This window comes from Salvelinus sp. IW2-2015, unplaced genomic scaffold, assembly GCF_002910315.2.
Source record: "Salvelinus sp. IW2-2015 unplaced genomic scaffold, ASM291031v2 Un_scaffold4827, whole genome shotgun sequence".
Lineage (NCBI taxonomy): Eukaryota > Metazoa > Chordata > Actinopteri > Salmoniformes > Salmonidae > Salvelinus > Salvelinus sp. IW2-2015.
This window is the reverse complement of record NW_019946096.1, coordinates 6,638-23,933: the sequence shown is the minus strand read 5'-3', so window position 1 is coordinate 23,933 and position 17,296 is coordinate 6,638. Positions and strand designations below refer to the sequence as shown.

General features: G+C 40.8%; 1 protein-coding gene across 1 annotated transcript; it reads left to right on the top strand.

The window, feature by feature from the left end:
* The first annotated feature begins 12,014 nt into the window (after positions 1-12,014).
* LOC139026456 (stonustoxin subunit beta-like) lies at positions 12,015-14,336 on the top strand. The gene is made up of 2 exons (XM_070441801.1): positions 12,015-12,062; positions 12,553-14,336. The coding sequence occupies exons 1-2, from the start codon at positions 12,041-12,043 to the stop codon at positions 13,122-13,124; spliced, it is 594 nt and encodes a 197-aa protein (XP_070297902.1). The 5' UTR covers positions 12,015-12,040; the 3' UTR covers positions 13,125-14,336.
* Positions 14,337-17,296: the final 2,960 nt, after the last annotated feature.

Here is a 17,296-nt window from a genome sequence, read left to right as displayed (position 1 = left end):
ACTACTACCACCACCACCACGACTACCACCACTACTACCACCACTACCACTACCACATGACTACACCAACACCACCACGACTACCACCAACACCATCACTACTACCACCACTACCACCACCACTACTGACCAGTGGTTGTGGTGGTAGTAGTAATAGTGGTAGTTGTGGTGGTGGTAGTAGCAGTAGTAGTAGTTGTGGTGGTGGTAGTAGCAGTAGTAGTAGTAGTTGTGGTGGTAGTAGTGGTAGTTGTAGTGGTAGTGGTGGTGGTGGTAGTCGTGGTGGTGGTGGTAGTCGTGGTGGTGGTGGTAGTAGTGGTTTAAGTCATTAATTTTACTCAAGTATGACAACACTGTACTTTTTCCACCACTGGCAGTAGCATTAGTAGTAGTATTAGTAGTAGCAGTAGAAGTAGTAGCATCATTAGTAGTAGTATTAGTAGCAGTAGTAGTAGTAGCATTAGTTGTAGTTGTAGTAGTAGCATTAGTAGCAGCATTAGTAGTTGTATTAGTAGCAGTAGTAGTAGTAGCATTAGTTGTAGTAGTAGTAGTAGCATTAGTAGCAGCATTAGCAGTAGTAGCAGTAAAAGTAATAGCAGTAGTAGTAGTAGCAGTGGTAGTAGTAGTAGTAGTGGTAGTACCAGTAGTAGTGGCAGCAGTAGTAGTAGTAGTAGTATGTAAAACACTGCCACATGTTTCAGTTCTTACCCTGGATCAGTGGTACAATCTCCTTTTCTGAATTTGAGTGGTAGCTCCATAGACCGGTCACTCTTCATGGACACACACCTGGGTTCAGGTGAGTCTGGTCTCTTTTGCTGGACCCTGGCAAACGTACAGTGATTTTTTTTATCTCAGTTTAAAAACCAAGAGGAATCCACCTAGTAGTGGTAGTAGTAGTAGCAGCAGCAGTAGTAGTAGTAGTAGTAGCAGTAAAAGTATTAGTAGTAGTAGTAACAGTGGTGGTAGTGATAGCAGTAGTAGCAGCACTAGTAGTAGCAGTAATAGCAGTAGCAGCAGCAGTAGGACTAGCAGGAGTAGTGGCAATAGTAGTAATAGTAGTGGTAGTATTAGCAAATGGGCAAATGGGGCGGCAGCTAGCCTAGTGGTTAGAGCGTTGGACTAGTAACCACAAGGTTGCAAGATCGAATCCCTGAGCTGACAAGGTAAAAATCTGTTGTTCTGCCCCTGAACTAGGCAGTAAACCCACTGTTCCTAGGCCGTCATTGAAAATAAGAATTTGTTCTTAACTGACTTGCCTAGTTAAATAAAGGTAAAGTAGTAATGGTGGTAGTAGTGGTGGTAGTAGTAGCGGTAGCAGTAGTAATAGTAGTAGTGGTAGGTAAAACACTGCCACATTTTTCAGTTCTTACCCTGGATCAGTGGTACAATCTCCTTTTCTGAATTTGAGTGGCTGCTCCATAGACCGGTCACTCTTCATGGACACACAGCTGGGTCCAGGTGAGTCTGGTCTCTTCTGCTGGACCCTGGCAAACATACAGTGATTTTTTACAGTGAGATATTAAAGACATGATAGATCAGACGCATAGTATATTAAGGAGTGAGAAGTTAATGGTTCTATGTAGAAAGAGAGAGTGGCTATGAAATGTGCTGGGTGGACGGGAGGGAGTCACGGGAGTGTGATAGGTGATACGAGAGGACATCTGTGGATTAGGGGAAGGAGGGGTTGAGGTCAGGAGGTCAGATCCCCTGAAGGGAGTAATAAGGGTTTAGTATCCTGTTACCCTCTTCCTGTGGAACCAGAAGATGTAAGGGTTGGAGAGAAGGAGGAGTGTCTAAAGTGGGGTATATATACTTGTAATGGAGGGAACATGTCTGTCTGAATACAGCTGTGTCGACCCTTTGGGAAGAATTACATTTGGTTAAGCTTCTCTAGCGTCCGTGAGTTATTTACTCTGATTTTTTTTTTTTTTTTTCACCTTTTATTTAACCAGGTAGGCTAGTTGAGAACAAGTTCTCATTTGCAACTGCGACCTGGCCAAGATAAGCATAGCAGTGTGAACAGACAAACACAGAGTTACACATGGAGTAAACAATAAACAAGTCAATAACATAGTAGGGGAAAAAAAGAAAAAAAGAGAATCTATATACAATGTGTGCAAAAGGCATGAGGAGGTAGGCAATAAATAGGCCATAGAGCGAATAATTACAATTTAGCAGATTAACACTGGGGTGATAAATCATCAGATGATCATGTGCAAGTAGAGATATTGGTGTGCAAAAGAGCAGAAAGTAAATAAAATAAAAACAGTATGGGATGAGGTAGGTAAATTGGGTGGCTATATACCGATGGACTATGTACAGCTGCAGCGATCGGTTAGCTGCTCAGATAGCACATGTTTAAAGTTGTTGAGGAGATAAGTCTCCAACTCAGAGATTTTTGCAATTCGTTCCAGTCGCAGGCAGCAGAGAACTGTAAGGAAGGCGGCCAAATGAGGTTTTGGCTTTAGGATGATCAGTGAGATACACCTGCTGGAGCGCGTGCTACGGGTGGGTGTTGCCATCGTGACCAGCGAACTGAGATAAACGCGCACTTATTAGAACCTAACAGAGGCAAGTCAGTTAAGAACAAATTCTTTTTAAAAACATTTAAAAACATTTCTTATTTACAATGACGGTCTACGCTGGCCAAACACAGACGACACTGGCCAATTGTGCGCGCCCTATGAGACTCCCAATCACAGCCGTTTGTGATACAGCCTGGTAGCGTTGGAGACTGCTGTGGTACAGGTAGTAATAGTATCATCAGTATAGTATCAATCAAATTAATTTATAAAGCCCTTTTTACATCAGCAGATATTGAACACAGATATTGAGGTGTTAGCAATAGGAGAGTTGAAAGGTTGATTATGAAATTCTGAAATTTGAATGATGTTTGTAGTCATACAGTATTACGGTAAGCATTTGTCTCATTTACTCTGAGCTCAGCTGGGGAACTTAATTATTAAATATATATTTATTTGTCATTTGAAATATTTCATCTTACTCTTAGCTTTGGTGTCATGTTCCCCTGAGAGACTCCTTTTAGAGCAGGGCCCCCCTCCTCTCTCCCCAGAGAGACTCCTTTTAGAGGCAGGGCCCTCCTCCTCTCTTCCCCAGAGAGACTCCTTTTAGAGGCAGGGCCCCCTCCTCTCTCTCCCCAGAGAACTCCTTTAGAAGCAGGGCCCCCCTCCTCTCTCTCCCCAGAGAGACTCATTTTGGAGCACTGAGCCCTAAACAGAGATCAACATGTTGGTTGTGGTTAACAAGTTACAAGATAGTCTTGATATCAATTGTTCTCTATTATTCATAACATCTATTAGAAATAAAACATTTACCAACAATACTGTAAATATTGACTAAAACAATCATCGTATACAAAATCACATTTTCTTTTGAATTTTAGAGCATCAGGTCGTACAATGATAAAGGACCATATCACAAGCCTGAGACTATTGAACGTTCCAACAACTTATCATCCTCACAGGAGCTTTTAAAAAATGTAACTAGGCAGTCAGTTAAGAACAAATTCTTATTTACAATGACGGCTGCCCCAGCCAAACTCAGACGACGCTGGCCAATTGTGAACCGCCCTATTGGACTCCCAATCACAGCCAGATGTGATGCAGCCTGGAATCGAACCAGAGACTGCAGTGACACCTCTTGCACTGAGATGCCGTGCCTTAGACCGCTTCGCCACTCGGGAGCCAACCTTCTACACCAGGGAAGTCAACCCTGTTCTGGAGTGCCACAGGTACTGCAGGATGTTGTTCCTGGAGTGCCACAGGTACAATGTGGAGGCCGTAAAAATAGGGCTGCTATTCGGCAAAACATTTCAGGGGGTTACCAATTGTTTCCGAAAAACCTATTACTGAAGGCACATCTAGAATCCGTGACACATTCCTCGTCCGGATTGTTTGTGTGGATATCTGTATAGCAACCGTCGGAACCTAACTTTTCTCCAAACCGGCGCCTATAACTGGGCTGTGGTAGGTTAAGGAGAAACGTGTCTTGGGCGCTGTCTACCCGAGCAACCTGGTCACCACACAGTCGAGTTGTGGCTCCGATTTGAAGTCACCTATACACGGCACCCTATATAGAGCTAACGACGACTCACATTTATAATAGTATGTCTTGGGCACAGCCGGGGTCGTTCCATGAAACGAGTACTTTTTGATGTAGCGATTTATTTGTCCCAATTCGATAAAAAAATAAGGATTCCGATTTTGACACACAAAACCATTCACACCATGTCCGATGCGGTCCCCTCCCCCCTTTTACGAAATATTTGCATAATGTCACAAAAATTGAGACGAGTAGCAGTGAACAGGGTTGCCAACTTTTGAAAAAAGCTTGGCGTGAGATTTGCTATGTGAATGTCATTGCCCACTGGCACAACCCCTAGAAGGGTCAATGTAATAGTCCGGTGGCCATTTGATTAATTGTTCAGCAGTCTTATGGCTTGGGGGTAGAAGCTGTTAAGGAGCCTTTTGGTCCTAGACTTGGCGCTCCGGTACCACTTGCCGTGCGGTAGCAGAGAAAACAGTCTATAACTTGGGTGACTGGAGTCTCTGACAATTTTATGGGCTTTCCTCTGACACCGCCTATTATATAGGTCCTGGATTGCAGGAAGCTTGGCCCCAGTGATGCACTACCCTCTGTAGCGCCTCAGATGCCGAGCAGTTGCCATACCAGGCGGTGATGCAACCGGTCAGGATGCTCTCAATGGTGCAGCTGTAGAACCTTTTGAGGATCTGGAGACCCATGCCAAATCTTTTCAGTCTCCTGAGGGGAAAAAGGTTTTGTCGTGCCCTCTTCACGACTGTCTTGGTGTGCTTGGACCATGATAGATCGTTGTGGACACCAAGGAACATGAAACTCTCGACCCGCTCCACTACAGCCCCGTTGATGTTAATGGGGGCCTGTTCGGCCCACCTTTTCTTGTAGTCCACGATCAGCTCCTTCGTCTGGCTCACATTAAGGGAGAGGTTGTTGTCATGGCACCACACTGCCAGTTCTCTGACCTCCTCCCTTGAGGCTGTCTCATCGTTGTCGGTGATCAGGCCTACCACTATTGTGTCGTCAGCAAACTTAATGATGGGGTGGGAGTCGTGTTTGGCCACGCAGTCGTGGATGAACAGGGAATACAGGAGGGGACTAAGTACACACTCCTGAGGGGCCCCAGTGTTGAGGATCAGCATGGCAGATGTGTTGTTGCCTACCCTTACCACCTGCGGGCGGCCCGTCAGGAAGTCCAGGATCCAGTTGAAGATGGAGGTGTTTAGTCCCAGGGTCCTTAGCTTAGTGATGAGCTTTGAGGGCACTATGGTGTTGAACACTGAGCTGTAGTCAGTGAACAGCATTCTCACAAAGGTGTTACTTTTGTCCAGGTGGGAAAGGGCAGTGTGGAGTGCGATTGAGATTGCGTCATCTGTGGATCTGTTGGGGCGGTTTGCGAGTGGGTCTAGGGTATCCGGGATGCTGTTGATGTGAGGCATGACCAGCCTTTCAAAGCTACGGGCGTAATCATTTAGGCAGGTTACCTTTGCTTCCTTGGACACAGGGACTATGGTGGTCTGCTTGAAACATTACAGACTCAGTCAGGGAGAGGTTGAAAATGTCAGCGAAGACACTTGCCAGTTGGTCCGTGCATGCTTTGAGTACACGTCCTGGTAATCCATCTGGCCCGCGGCTTTGTGAATGTTGACCTGTTTAAAGGTCTTGCTCACATCGGCTCCCGAGAGCGTTATCAAAATTCATCCAGAACAGCTGGTGCTCTCGTGCATGCTTCAGTGTTGCTTTCCTCGAAGTGAGCATAAAAGGCATTTAGCTCATCTGGTAGGTTTGCGTCACTGGGCAGCTCGCGTCTGGGTTTCACTTTGTAGTCCGTAATAGTTTTCAAGCCTTGCCACATCTGACGAGTGTCAGAGCCGGTGTAGTAGGATTCAATCTTAATCCTGTATTGATGCTTTGCTTGTTTGATGGTTCGTCTGAGGGCATAGCAGGATTTCTTATAGGCGTCCGGATTAGTGTCCCGCTCCTTGAAAGCAGCAGCTCTAGCCTTTAGCTCGATGCGGATGTTGCCTGTAATCCATGGCTTCTGGTTGGGATATGTATGTACGGTCACTGTGGGGACGACGTCGTCAATGCACTTATTGATGAAGCCGATGACTTAGGTGGTATACTCCTCAATGCCATTGGATGAATCCCGGAACATATTCCAGTCTGTGCTAGCAAAACAGTCCTGTAGCATAGCATCCGCGTCATCTGACCACTTCCGTATTGAGCGAGTCACTGGTACTTCCTCCTTTAGTTTTTGTTGTAAGCAGGAATCAGGAGGATAGAATTATGGTCAGATTTGCCAATTGGAGGGCGGGGGAGAGCTTGTATCATCTCTGTGTGTGGAGTAAAGGAAGGTCTAGATTTTTTTCCCCCCTCTTGTTGCACATGTGACATGCTGGTAAAAAATGTTATAAAACTGATTAAGTTCTACACATTCTAGAGTGTTAGACACTACACCAAGGTTCTACACATGTCAGAGAGTGTTACCACTACAACAAGGTTCTACACATGCCAGAGTGTTACCACTACAACAAGGTTCTACACATGCCAGAGAGTGTTACCACTACACCAAGGTCTACACATGCCAGAGAGTGTTACCACTACACCAAGGTTCTACACATGCCAGAGAGTGTTACCACTACACAAGGTTCTACACAGCAGAGAGTGTTACCACTTACACCAAGGTTCTACACATGCCAGAGAGTGTTACCACTACACCAAAGGTTCTACACATCCAGAGAGTGTTACCACTCAACAAGGTTCTACACATGCAGAGAGGTGTACCACTACAACAAGTTTTTACACATCCAGAGAGTGTTACCACTACAATAAGGTTCTACACATGCCAGAGAGTGTTACCACTACAACAAGGTTCTACACATGTCAGAGAGTGTTACCACTAACCAAGGTTCTACACATGCAGAGAGTTACCACTACAAAAGGTTTCACACATCAGAGAGTGTTACCACTACACAAGGTTCTACACATTCCGAGAGTGTTACCACTGACACCAAGGTTCTACACATGCCAGAGAGTGTTACCACTACACAAGGTTCTAACAATGCCAGAGAGTGTTACCACTACAAAAGGTTCTACACATGCCAGAGAGTGTTACCACTACACCAAGTTCTACACATGCCAGAGAGTGTTCCACTACAACAAGTTCTACACATCTCAGAGAGGTTACCACTACATAAGGTTCTACACATCCAGAGAGTGTTACCACTACAACAAGGTTCTACACATGCCAGAGAGTGTTACCACTACACCAAGGTTCTACACATGCCAGAGAGTGTTACCACTACAACAAGGTTCTACACAGGAAATTGTTATATTAATGGTTGGTGGCAGTGAGTAACCAAATCATAGATTGCAGTCTGCTTGTCCATAGACTGCTTAGTACACAAACATTTTATATTTTGTAATTAGTGTGAACTATATGTTTAAAATAGGGCTGGAAGAAAATTCTGCTTGCCCATCCCTGATCTGTTTCTAGTGCTGGGTGTTTGAAAATGTTATAACAATGAATTTCAAGAAATCACCCAACCTTCAAGAAAAATCGAATGAATTTAAAACTATGCGAGTTTGTTTTCTGTGTCAGCCAATTGCAACTCAATAAAACGTGAAACTGGTTCAGGCTGCTCACTCCAAGTGCGCCTGCTGCTTGCTGAGGAGAGAGAGAGGGAGTGAACGGAGCCTTGGCCTATGTGAGTGCGACGATAAGAGGCCTTTTCCATGTAAATAAAACAAAAGTTAGAGGAGACGACCTGTACCCTGCACAGATACTTTATGTTCAGTTTCAACTGTCGTCATGACGTCACTCCTTTATATAACAACAGTAACCAGAGGGTGGAGCTAACAGTGAGTCGCATGCAGTAAATAGTGACATTGTTTCGAATCTTCAGCTTATTTTATTATTTGTAGTCAATCTTCAATACATTATTTTAGCTAAATGTATAATTTACTCGAGACCAGATTTAGTTGAGTTTTTTCATCAAGAAACGTGAATTACTCTAAGTATATAATTGTAAACAAGCCTACAAACCAAACATGTTTTAATTTGAGAATGTTCATTTATATGCCTTAAATATTAAACTGTCTTAAAATATTTTATGATTAGTTGAATCAGGTGTGCAAGTGCTGGGCTATGAATCAGGTGTGCAAGTGCTGGGCAATAACCAAAATATTAAGAAACCCTGAGATAAACATTAAACCCGATAATTTAACAGCTCCCCCATCTTTACCAGACTTTTGACTGATAAACTCCTGTTTGTCAGCAACTAAGATCAAGTAGCAGTTCTACTAACTAGTAATATCTCATTCCAGATATTCATTCTCTGACTCTGTCCTTTAGAATAGATTGTTCAGAAATACTTACTTTATGTTTTACTCTCCAAATAGTGGTTTCTGCTGTCGTCTCAAAATGGATCCTGTACAAAACAACAAATGTACTTTCCTCTCAGCCGTCTCCACACCCTCATAAATGTGTTTAATTGGTATGTTCCACTAGATGGCAGTAACAGTGATGCCAACTTAGCAATTTTGTTGCTAGATTTAGCAACTTTTCAGACTACCCTGGCAACTTTTTTTTCAAACAGCACCTAGCAACAAATTTAGCTACTTTTAAAAATGTATTTTGAACTTTTAGCAACTTTTGAAAAGTGACTCAAATGCTAAAATGCACGCATTTACCCTCTAAATGAGACAAAAACGATGTTCTCTGTCACACACTCAGTCACAACACACGTGCCTGGCTGCAAAAGTGCATTGTGAGTGACGTCAGCAGCAGGCGCTCACCTCGTGCACAGGCAGCAGCAGGCCTGCAGCAATTACAGCAAATTGCAAATCATTGTTAGCTGACTGCAGTAGTACGGGTTAGACGAGCCAAACCCAATGAATATAGTTGGTCACGAATGTTTGATCTTGAACAGAACTTACAACATGTCTCAATCAAAATTGTACAGCCAGAAGAACAGAAAAGAGTGGGAGTCTGTACCTGAACAAATGTCAAATCATATTTTTCGTTGAAATGGCCTGCCAATTTGAGTAACGTTATTGTGTATTCTACGTAATGACATCACAACATCATTTAGCAACAAATCAACCTGCCTCTAGCAACTTACCCTTAAAATTAGTTGGCAACACTGGGCAGTAAACACCTGCTGTAGACTAGACTTTATAACAGTGACCACGTTTACACTCGCACAGTGTTATGATAGTAGCTCATATTCTGCTTAAGGTTTTTTTTCGGGATAAACTGTTAACTTGCACCTTTGATATCCCGCTCACGAGTATCCCTGTAACCATGAATAAACACAATATTCCTATTTGAAGTTAATTTGGGTTAAATGGAATAGTAACTAAAATAGGGATACTGACTGTAGGCCTATAACCTCTCAGCTGTAGTGTGATATTAACTCCTGCAGAATTAAGCATGATACATCAAATGCACATGTTGTCTTTGGGAACAGGAGTGGAGAAATATGGTTTATTTGGGAATGGGCATGTAATGTGTTATCTTTGATTCTGTTATTCAAGCAGACAGTATTTCAACTACATAAAATATGCACCCAAGATCAAAAGTATTTAGTAGTTTTCTCAGCTTTTCATTTCCTTAAAACGGGTCAAACTGATGACATTTGGACATTTTGCACAGGACCAATCTTTCACTGTTCTGGAGTTAATGTGTCCCTAAACAAACCAGACAACTTTACCCGCGTTAACTAGATTACTAATGCATTCATTCTATCAATGTAAAACATTATTCTGCTGAGCACTACTTTATTTAGTCTATCAATGTAAAACATTATTCTGGAGAGAACTACTTTATTTAGTCTATCAATGTAAAACATTATTCTGATGTAAACATTATTCTGCTGAGCACTACTTTATTTAGTCTTCAACAATTATGACAGAGAGAATCTGCATGTATATAACTATAGTTGACAAACAAATGGGTTCCAGATGTCAGAATTATAATATGGCTACCAGATGTCAGAAATTATAATATGTTCTTACCAGATGTCAGAAATTATAATATGTTCTACCAGATGTCAGAAATTATAATATGACCTACCAGATGTCAGAAATTATAATATGGCCTACCAGATGTCAGAATTATAATATGGCCTACCAGATGCAGAAATTATAATAGGCCTACCAGATGTCAGAAATTATAATATGCCTACCAGATGTCAGAAATTTAATATGCCTACCAGATGTCAGAAGTTATAATATGGCCTACCAGATGTCAGAAATTAGAATATGGCCTACCATATGTCAGAAATTATATATGACCTACCAGATGTCATAAATTATTAATATGTCTACCAGATGTCAGAAATTTAGATATGGCCTACCAGAGTCAGAAAGTATAAAATGGCCTACCAGATGTCAGAAATTCTAAGGTGTTGACATGCCACCAGTATTCCATCAAAGATCAGCATATCCCAGGCACACTGATCCTAGAGCAGCACTCCTCCTCTTTATGAATACTGTCACAGGTGACTCCTCCAGGTGAGGAATAGTTGTGCCTTACAGTTTTGACCGGAGTTCACAAGGGGGAATTGGTAAATATGCGTCAGATTGAGAAAGAGAAAGAGGCCACATCATATAAAACATTGATTTCAAAATCCAAATATGCTGGAGTATAGAGCACATTTAAAATGTTAGCTTCACTGTCAAAATAGATATGGTGTGGACTGTATACTCAATACAATCTAAATCTGATACCTCAATGTCTCTTCTGACTGATACTGCTTCTTAAACTGGTCTGGTCAGTCTTACTCAAATATTCATACAATACATTTTTCTCTCTACTAGCAATTATGATAATTTCAATAATGATACACTCATTCATTTTATGAATAGATATGGCAGTTTCAGGACACTGATATATCTGAATATGTTAAAAAAATATACGGCCACTATTTTCACCACCAAGAATAGCAGTGTGGTTTAATATGATTTAACTCTTTGCAGGCTGTCATGCTGTCCAAGTCACAGAGAAGGGCTGTGCTTCTCTGGTCTCAGCTCTGAGGTCAAACCCCTCACACCTGAGAGAACTGGACCTGAGGAACAATGACCTGAGGATTCAGAGTGAAGCCTCCTCTATGCTGGACTGGGAATCCCCACTGTAAACTCGAGACTCTGAGGTCATATTCCTGTAGTTGGTCAACAAGCTGATAACTGTTCACCAGATCCACATGTGTTTAGCAGGCACACATAGTCCACACCATATGTGTTTGACAGTGAAGCTTACAGTTTTCAAATTGATTCTATACTCCAGCAATTTAGATTTGAGATAAAATGTTTTATAATAGACGACAGTACAAGAATGTCACCTTTTATTTGAGGTTAATGGTGAAGTTTAGTATGTTTGTTGTAGCTTCTGTAACTCTCTCACTCATTATTATTAATGATTCATTCATGATCTTTCTCAATCATGGTAGTCACAGGCTTGATGTAGTCATCGTGTTCAAAGAATATGCGACCAAATACTATACTTTGAGTACTTTAATACACATTCATTAATTATGAATAGGTATGAGCAGGTTTAAAAAATATTACTGCCACTTTTTTCACCACCAAAGAATAGCAGGAGACTCAGGAGTCAGACTGCTCTCTGCTGGACTGGAGGATCCCACACTGCAGACAGGAAAACTCAAGTATGTAGAGGTTTATGTCAATTGTTCATATCAGACATGTTGAGTTATCAGGCCAGTTAAGACAAATATTCTTATCACACTTGGACAAAGTTATATGCAGACTGTGAGGGTGTGTGTGTGTGTGTGTGTGTGTGTGTGTGCTGTGTGTGTGTGTGTGTGGTGTGTGTGTTGTTGTGTGTGTGTGTTTTGTGTGTGTGTGTGTGTGTGTGTGTGTTGTGCTTGTGTACGTGTGTGAGTGTGTGAGTTTGACGTGTATCACTCATGACTGTCGTTCTACTGCTTACCGCTACAGTGTGGAACATGGTGGAGAGCACACAATGAATCCTGGGCTTAGAAAATGTGAGTGTTGACTGCTGTGAAGAATATGACTAAGAATAAGTCTTAATTCAAGTTAAGTCAAAGTCAAAGACCACCATCATGACTTACTTGATCATATTAAATATAAGCTGTAGTTCTACAGAAGCAGAAATCAGGGACACCATCGTTTATAAAGAGTTGCTTTGACAATGTTTGTGTCTGTGTATGTGTGTGGCATGTGTTACATTAGAAATGTGTGTGTGTTCATGCATGCATACATGAAGGTGTGTGTGTGTGTGTGTGTGTGTGTGTGTGTCCCGTGTGTGTGTGTGTGTGTGTCCAGCATGTGTGTGTGTTCAGGATGTGAGTGTGTGTTCATCAATGCGTACAGGTGTTTGAGTATGTGTGTAATTAATGTGAATAAGTGTGTTTTATAAAACCATACAGTATAGCATATGATCATTCAACAAGTCTCAAGTTACCTTAACTTCTCCTTTTGATTTCTAATATTGTGTCTGGTTTCATCCATCAGATGCCTGTGATCTCACACTGGACCCAAACACAGTAAACAGACTCCTCTCTCTGTCTGAGGAGAACAGAAAGGTGACGGAGAGAGGAGGAGAGGGGAGAGAGGAGCAGCCGTATCCTAATCACCAAGAGAGATTTGACTACAGGAAGCAGGTGCTGTGTAGAGAGGGTCTGACTGGGTGCTGTTACTGGGAGGTAGAGTGGAGTGGATTAAGTGCTGCTATAGGAGTGACATATAAAGGAATCAGCAGGAGAGGAGAGGGTGAGGACAGTCTGATTGGATGGAATGACAAGTCCTGGAGTCTGGTCTGCTCTGACAACAGTTACAAGGTCTGTCACAATAATAATCACACGACCATAGACGTCCCCTCCTCCAGCTCCCACAGAGTAGGAGTGTATCTGGACTGGCCAGCCGGCACTCTGTCCTTCTACAGAGTCTCCTCTGACACACTGACCCACCTGAACACATTCTACACCACATTCACTGAGCCCCTCTATCCAGGGTTTCTGGTTTATGACTCCTCAGTGTCCCTGTGTCAGGAGGTCCCTGTGTCAAACACAACTTGGACCTGCTGACGTCATCTGAGCGCGACTTATGTTTGTTGTTGGGTGCCGTTGGAAGCTGAAAGCTGAACGAGAGGTTCATTGTTTTTGTAAAGCTGACCGTGTTTTTATATACTTTTATTTTATGATTGATCCTGCGGCTCTGCTGGGCTTTATATGCTGTGAGTGCTGCTGTCTGTCCCGGGTATTGTAATGTTTTTAAAATTGTATAAACTGCCTTAATTTTGCTGGACCCCAGGAAGAAGAGATGCTGCCTTGGCAGCAGTTAATTTGGATCCATAATAAATACAAATAGAAAATAAAAATACAACATGGCGTTTCCCTCTAATCAAGGTTCAGTAAGACACTCTGGAGCAACAATGTAGAATATCTCTCTAGTGTGTAAACATATGATTGTAAATATTAATGAATACACACCATTGAAGTTGACAGACATTGTCAACTAGAGTCATTCATTAATAGAATGAATCACCACACTGTGTTGTAAAAACTGGTTTCATTTAGAAATAATTTGTCTTGTTGTTATTGGGCTTCTTGGTGTTTGAAAATATTGTTGTCTGTAGAATGTTTCTTTGCCAAATTCTTGACACAACAAAATTGTTTCTGTATAAACTCAATTCCACTGAATGAAATGTACATGTGACAGATGTGACTAATAAAAGAGAAGAAGAGAGGTGTAAATGTTTTAATATTGATCAGAATATGACAATACAGTAAAGGAGTACAGTAATAGGGGTTGTGTTCAGTACATAGAAAAGGGTCTTATTCAGTTGAAAAGGAAGCTGTTATGATCAAACACACACACACCTTAACTGTGTAAAATGTCACCTTCAATGGGGTCGTAGCTGTATCTTAGTAGTGTTTTTAGTGAATCTCCTTTCTCTATTGTCTCTGGTTCAACACCTTCTGTGGGGTCAGAAACATTCAGGGGAAGTGGAAAGAGATCCTGTGATGTGATTTCCTCTTTTTTACAGGCATTCCTTTTAAGCCTGCTAGGTTACTGGTTGTCTACAATGATGACTCCTGTGTAAATACACACCCTTGTTACGTTGCAGCTTCAGGAAGTGATACTGTGTATTCAGTATACACATTATAATATGCAGTATTCTGTCATTATAATATCCACTACTCTGTCATTATAATATCCACTATTCTGTCATTATAATATTCACTATTCTGTCATTATAATATCCACAATTATGTAATAAAATGTTTGTGTCTTTACCTTGAAAGCAATCTATGATTTGGTTACCCACTGCCATCAATAATTACAATTTCCGTGCAGCCTGTGTCCCCAGCACTTTCACATACAAATTTCACTTCAATCAACACATTTATTTGACTTCTAATGTTGCCCAAGAAATGTCGCACCCATAACTTCAACGCCATTTTGTAACTGCGTTGTAGCTACAAACGTACCTTCACTTCCTGATATTAGCAAATCACGTGGTTGTTCCACGCGACATTAGTCCCTTTTGGGTAATGAAACTTGGTGAAAAAAAACCTCTTTGATTTCACCTATTTTTACATCTGTCACGAAGAGTACATGTTCAACTTAATAAGCATGTTTTCCCATTTCAAGAAGATGAATAATTTAAAAAATCCTTAGTGCAGTAAGTGCCAATAAAGTAAGCCATGGTGACCAAACATGTGTTGACGATTTCATGTTAAATCAGCCATAAATCCCGTCTGGCACAGTGGACGCGTCATAATAAATAAAGTAACAGTTTTGACCATAACAGGGTTAACGATTTCATGTCATAAATCCATCCGGCACAGTGGACGCGTCATAATACCCATAAAAAATGGTTCCAATGGTTTTTACCGCATTAATTTTTCACATTGTGAATTTGACGTGATGTTTTGATAGCCGTGTAATTCTCTCTTGTAAGCCGTGTAATTCTCTCAATTCACTCTAATAAATTCGTTATGATAATTACTTTTAAAAGTGACCTTGTAGGAGAGAGATTTGTGTGGTTATCAAAACATCACGCCAGGGTAAGCCTACATGAAATACGGACCTGAAAAAATATTGGAACCATATCCGGGTATAATGATTCATACTGTGGTACTCAATGGAAGCTTTTTATGAGCAAGAAGGTGGGCCAATTAAATGCAAAAATTCTATCTATGGGTAATAGGGTTGACGTGTTATGCTTGACCCACTCAGTTATCCACCACAAAACACCAGAACATGTCCAGAAAGAATGCAACCAGCTCACCTGCTTTTACACTATGATTTGAATATTAGATGTTATTTTGAAAAAAATAACATCAAAATAATTATCACCACATATTAGAACTAGAGTTCAGGTCACGTAACAGGGTTGACCTTAAAATGAGGGACAGATTGTTTCTTTTTTACATTAAAATGAATCACTAATCACATGAAATAAATAATAATCTTTAGCAATGATTTTGTTAAAGCAACAAAATAAACAAAGGCTTTACAATCATGGTGAAAACTTGGAGAAATGTTGGGGTTAGGTGGGTTAAAATCTTCCAGAGTAAACAGAGGAAATTTTGCCACTTTAGTACGTCTTTATTCATATTCTAAATCAGATCTATAGAATGTTCCATGTGGTCTATATTAAAGAGCACTTCATTTAATATAACAAGCTTTTAAAATGAAATATTGGTGTACAATTTCTACAAAAAATATCAAAGGTTTGTTGCCTCTCATAAGCAACCCGTTCTACCAGCCTATTAAAAAACAGGACACATGATCATCATTTTAAGTAACCCTGTTACGTGACCTGAACTCTAGTTTTAATATGTGGTGATAATCATTTTAAGGTAAACCCTGTTACGTGACCTGAACTCTAGTTTTAATATGCTGCGTTATAATCTTTTAAGGTCAACCCTGTTACGTGACCTGAACTCTAGTTTTAATATGTGGTGATAATCATTTTAAGGTCAACCCTGTTACGTGACCTGAACCTAGTTTATATGTGGGTGATAATCATTTTAAGGTAAACCCTGTTACGTGACCTGAACTCTAGTTTAATATGTGGTGATAATTATTTTAAGGTCAACCCTGTTACTGACCTGAACTCTAGTTTAATATGTGGTGATCATCATTTTAAGGTCAACCCTGTTTACGTGACCTGAAACTCTAGTCTTTAATAGTGTGCTGATAATCATTTTAAGGTAAACCCTGTTACACATAGACAGATGTTTGCATTTAATTGGCCCACCTTGTTGCTCATAAAAAGCTTCCATTGAGTACGCGTATTGAATCATTTATACCCGGATATGGCTCCAATCGTTTTTTCACATCATTTTGCCATCTGGGATTTCAGAACTACTTTTGAGGTCAGTGTTTCATGTAGGCTTACCCTGGCGTGATGTTTTTGATAACCCGCACAAATCTCTCTCCGACAAGGTCCCTTTAACAGTAATTATCATAACGAATTGAGTAAATTGAGGTGAATATATTGCTAAAACTCACCTTATCCAAGAGAGAATTACACGGCTATTCAAAAACATCACGCCAAATTCACAATGTGAGAAAAATGAATGGTGTAGAAACCATTTTTATGGGTATTATGACGCGTCCACTGTGCCGGATGGATTTATGACATGAAATCGTTAACCTGTTATGGTCAAAACTGTTACTTTATTTATTATGAACGCGTCCACTGTGCCAGCGGGATTTATGGCTGATTTAACATGAAATCGTCAACCCTGTTATGGCAACCCATGTTACTTTATTTGGCACTTAATACGCACTAAGGATTTATTTTATCTTTATTTCACTTCTTGAAATGGGAAAACATGGCTTATTAAGTTGAACATGTACTCGTCATGATAGAATGTACATTAGGTGAAATCAAAGAGGTTTTTTCACCAAGTTTCACTACCCAAAAGGGACTAATGTCGCTGGAACAAGCCATGTGATTTGCTAATATCATGAAAGTTAAGGTACGTTTGTAGCCTACAACGCAGTTACAAAATGGCGCCTTAAGTTATGGCGCAGATTTCTTGGCAAAACATTAGAAGTCAGATAAATGTGTTGATTTGAAGGAAATGAGTAATTTTAATTGTTTAAAAAAGAAAACAATCTGTGCCTCATTTTAAGGTCAACCCTGTTACCTGAACCTGAACTGACAGATTAGTTATCCATTATGTTAACCAGCAGGTCTAACAACTTTTGAAAAAAGATTTGATAGTGAATATTTGCT

What these genes read in the sequence shown, in the direction of transcription:
- LOC139026456 (XM_070441801.1), top strand. Translation starts at nt 12,041, where the DNA reads ATGAATCCTGGGCTTAGAAAAT. An exon ending in GAATCCTGGGCTTAGAAAAT is followed by an intron (nt 12,063 to 12,552) that starts GTGAGTGTTGAC and finishes TTCATCCATCAG; the next exon opens with ATGCCTGTGATCTCACACTG.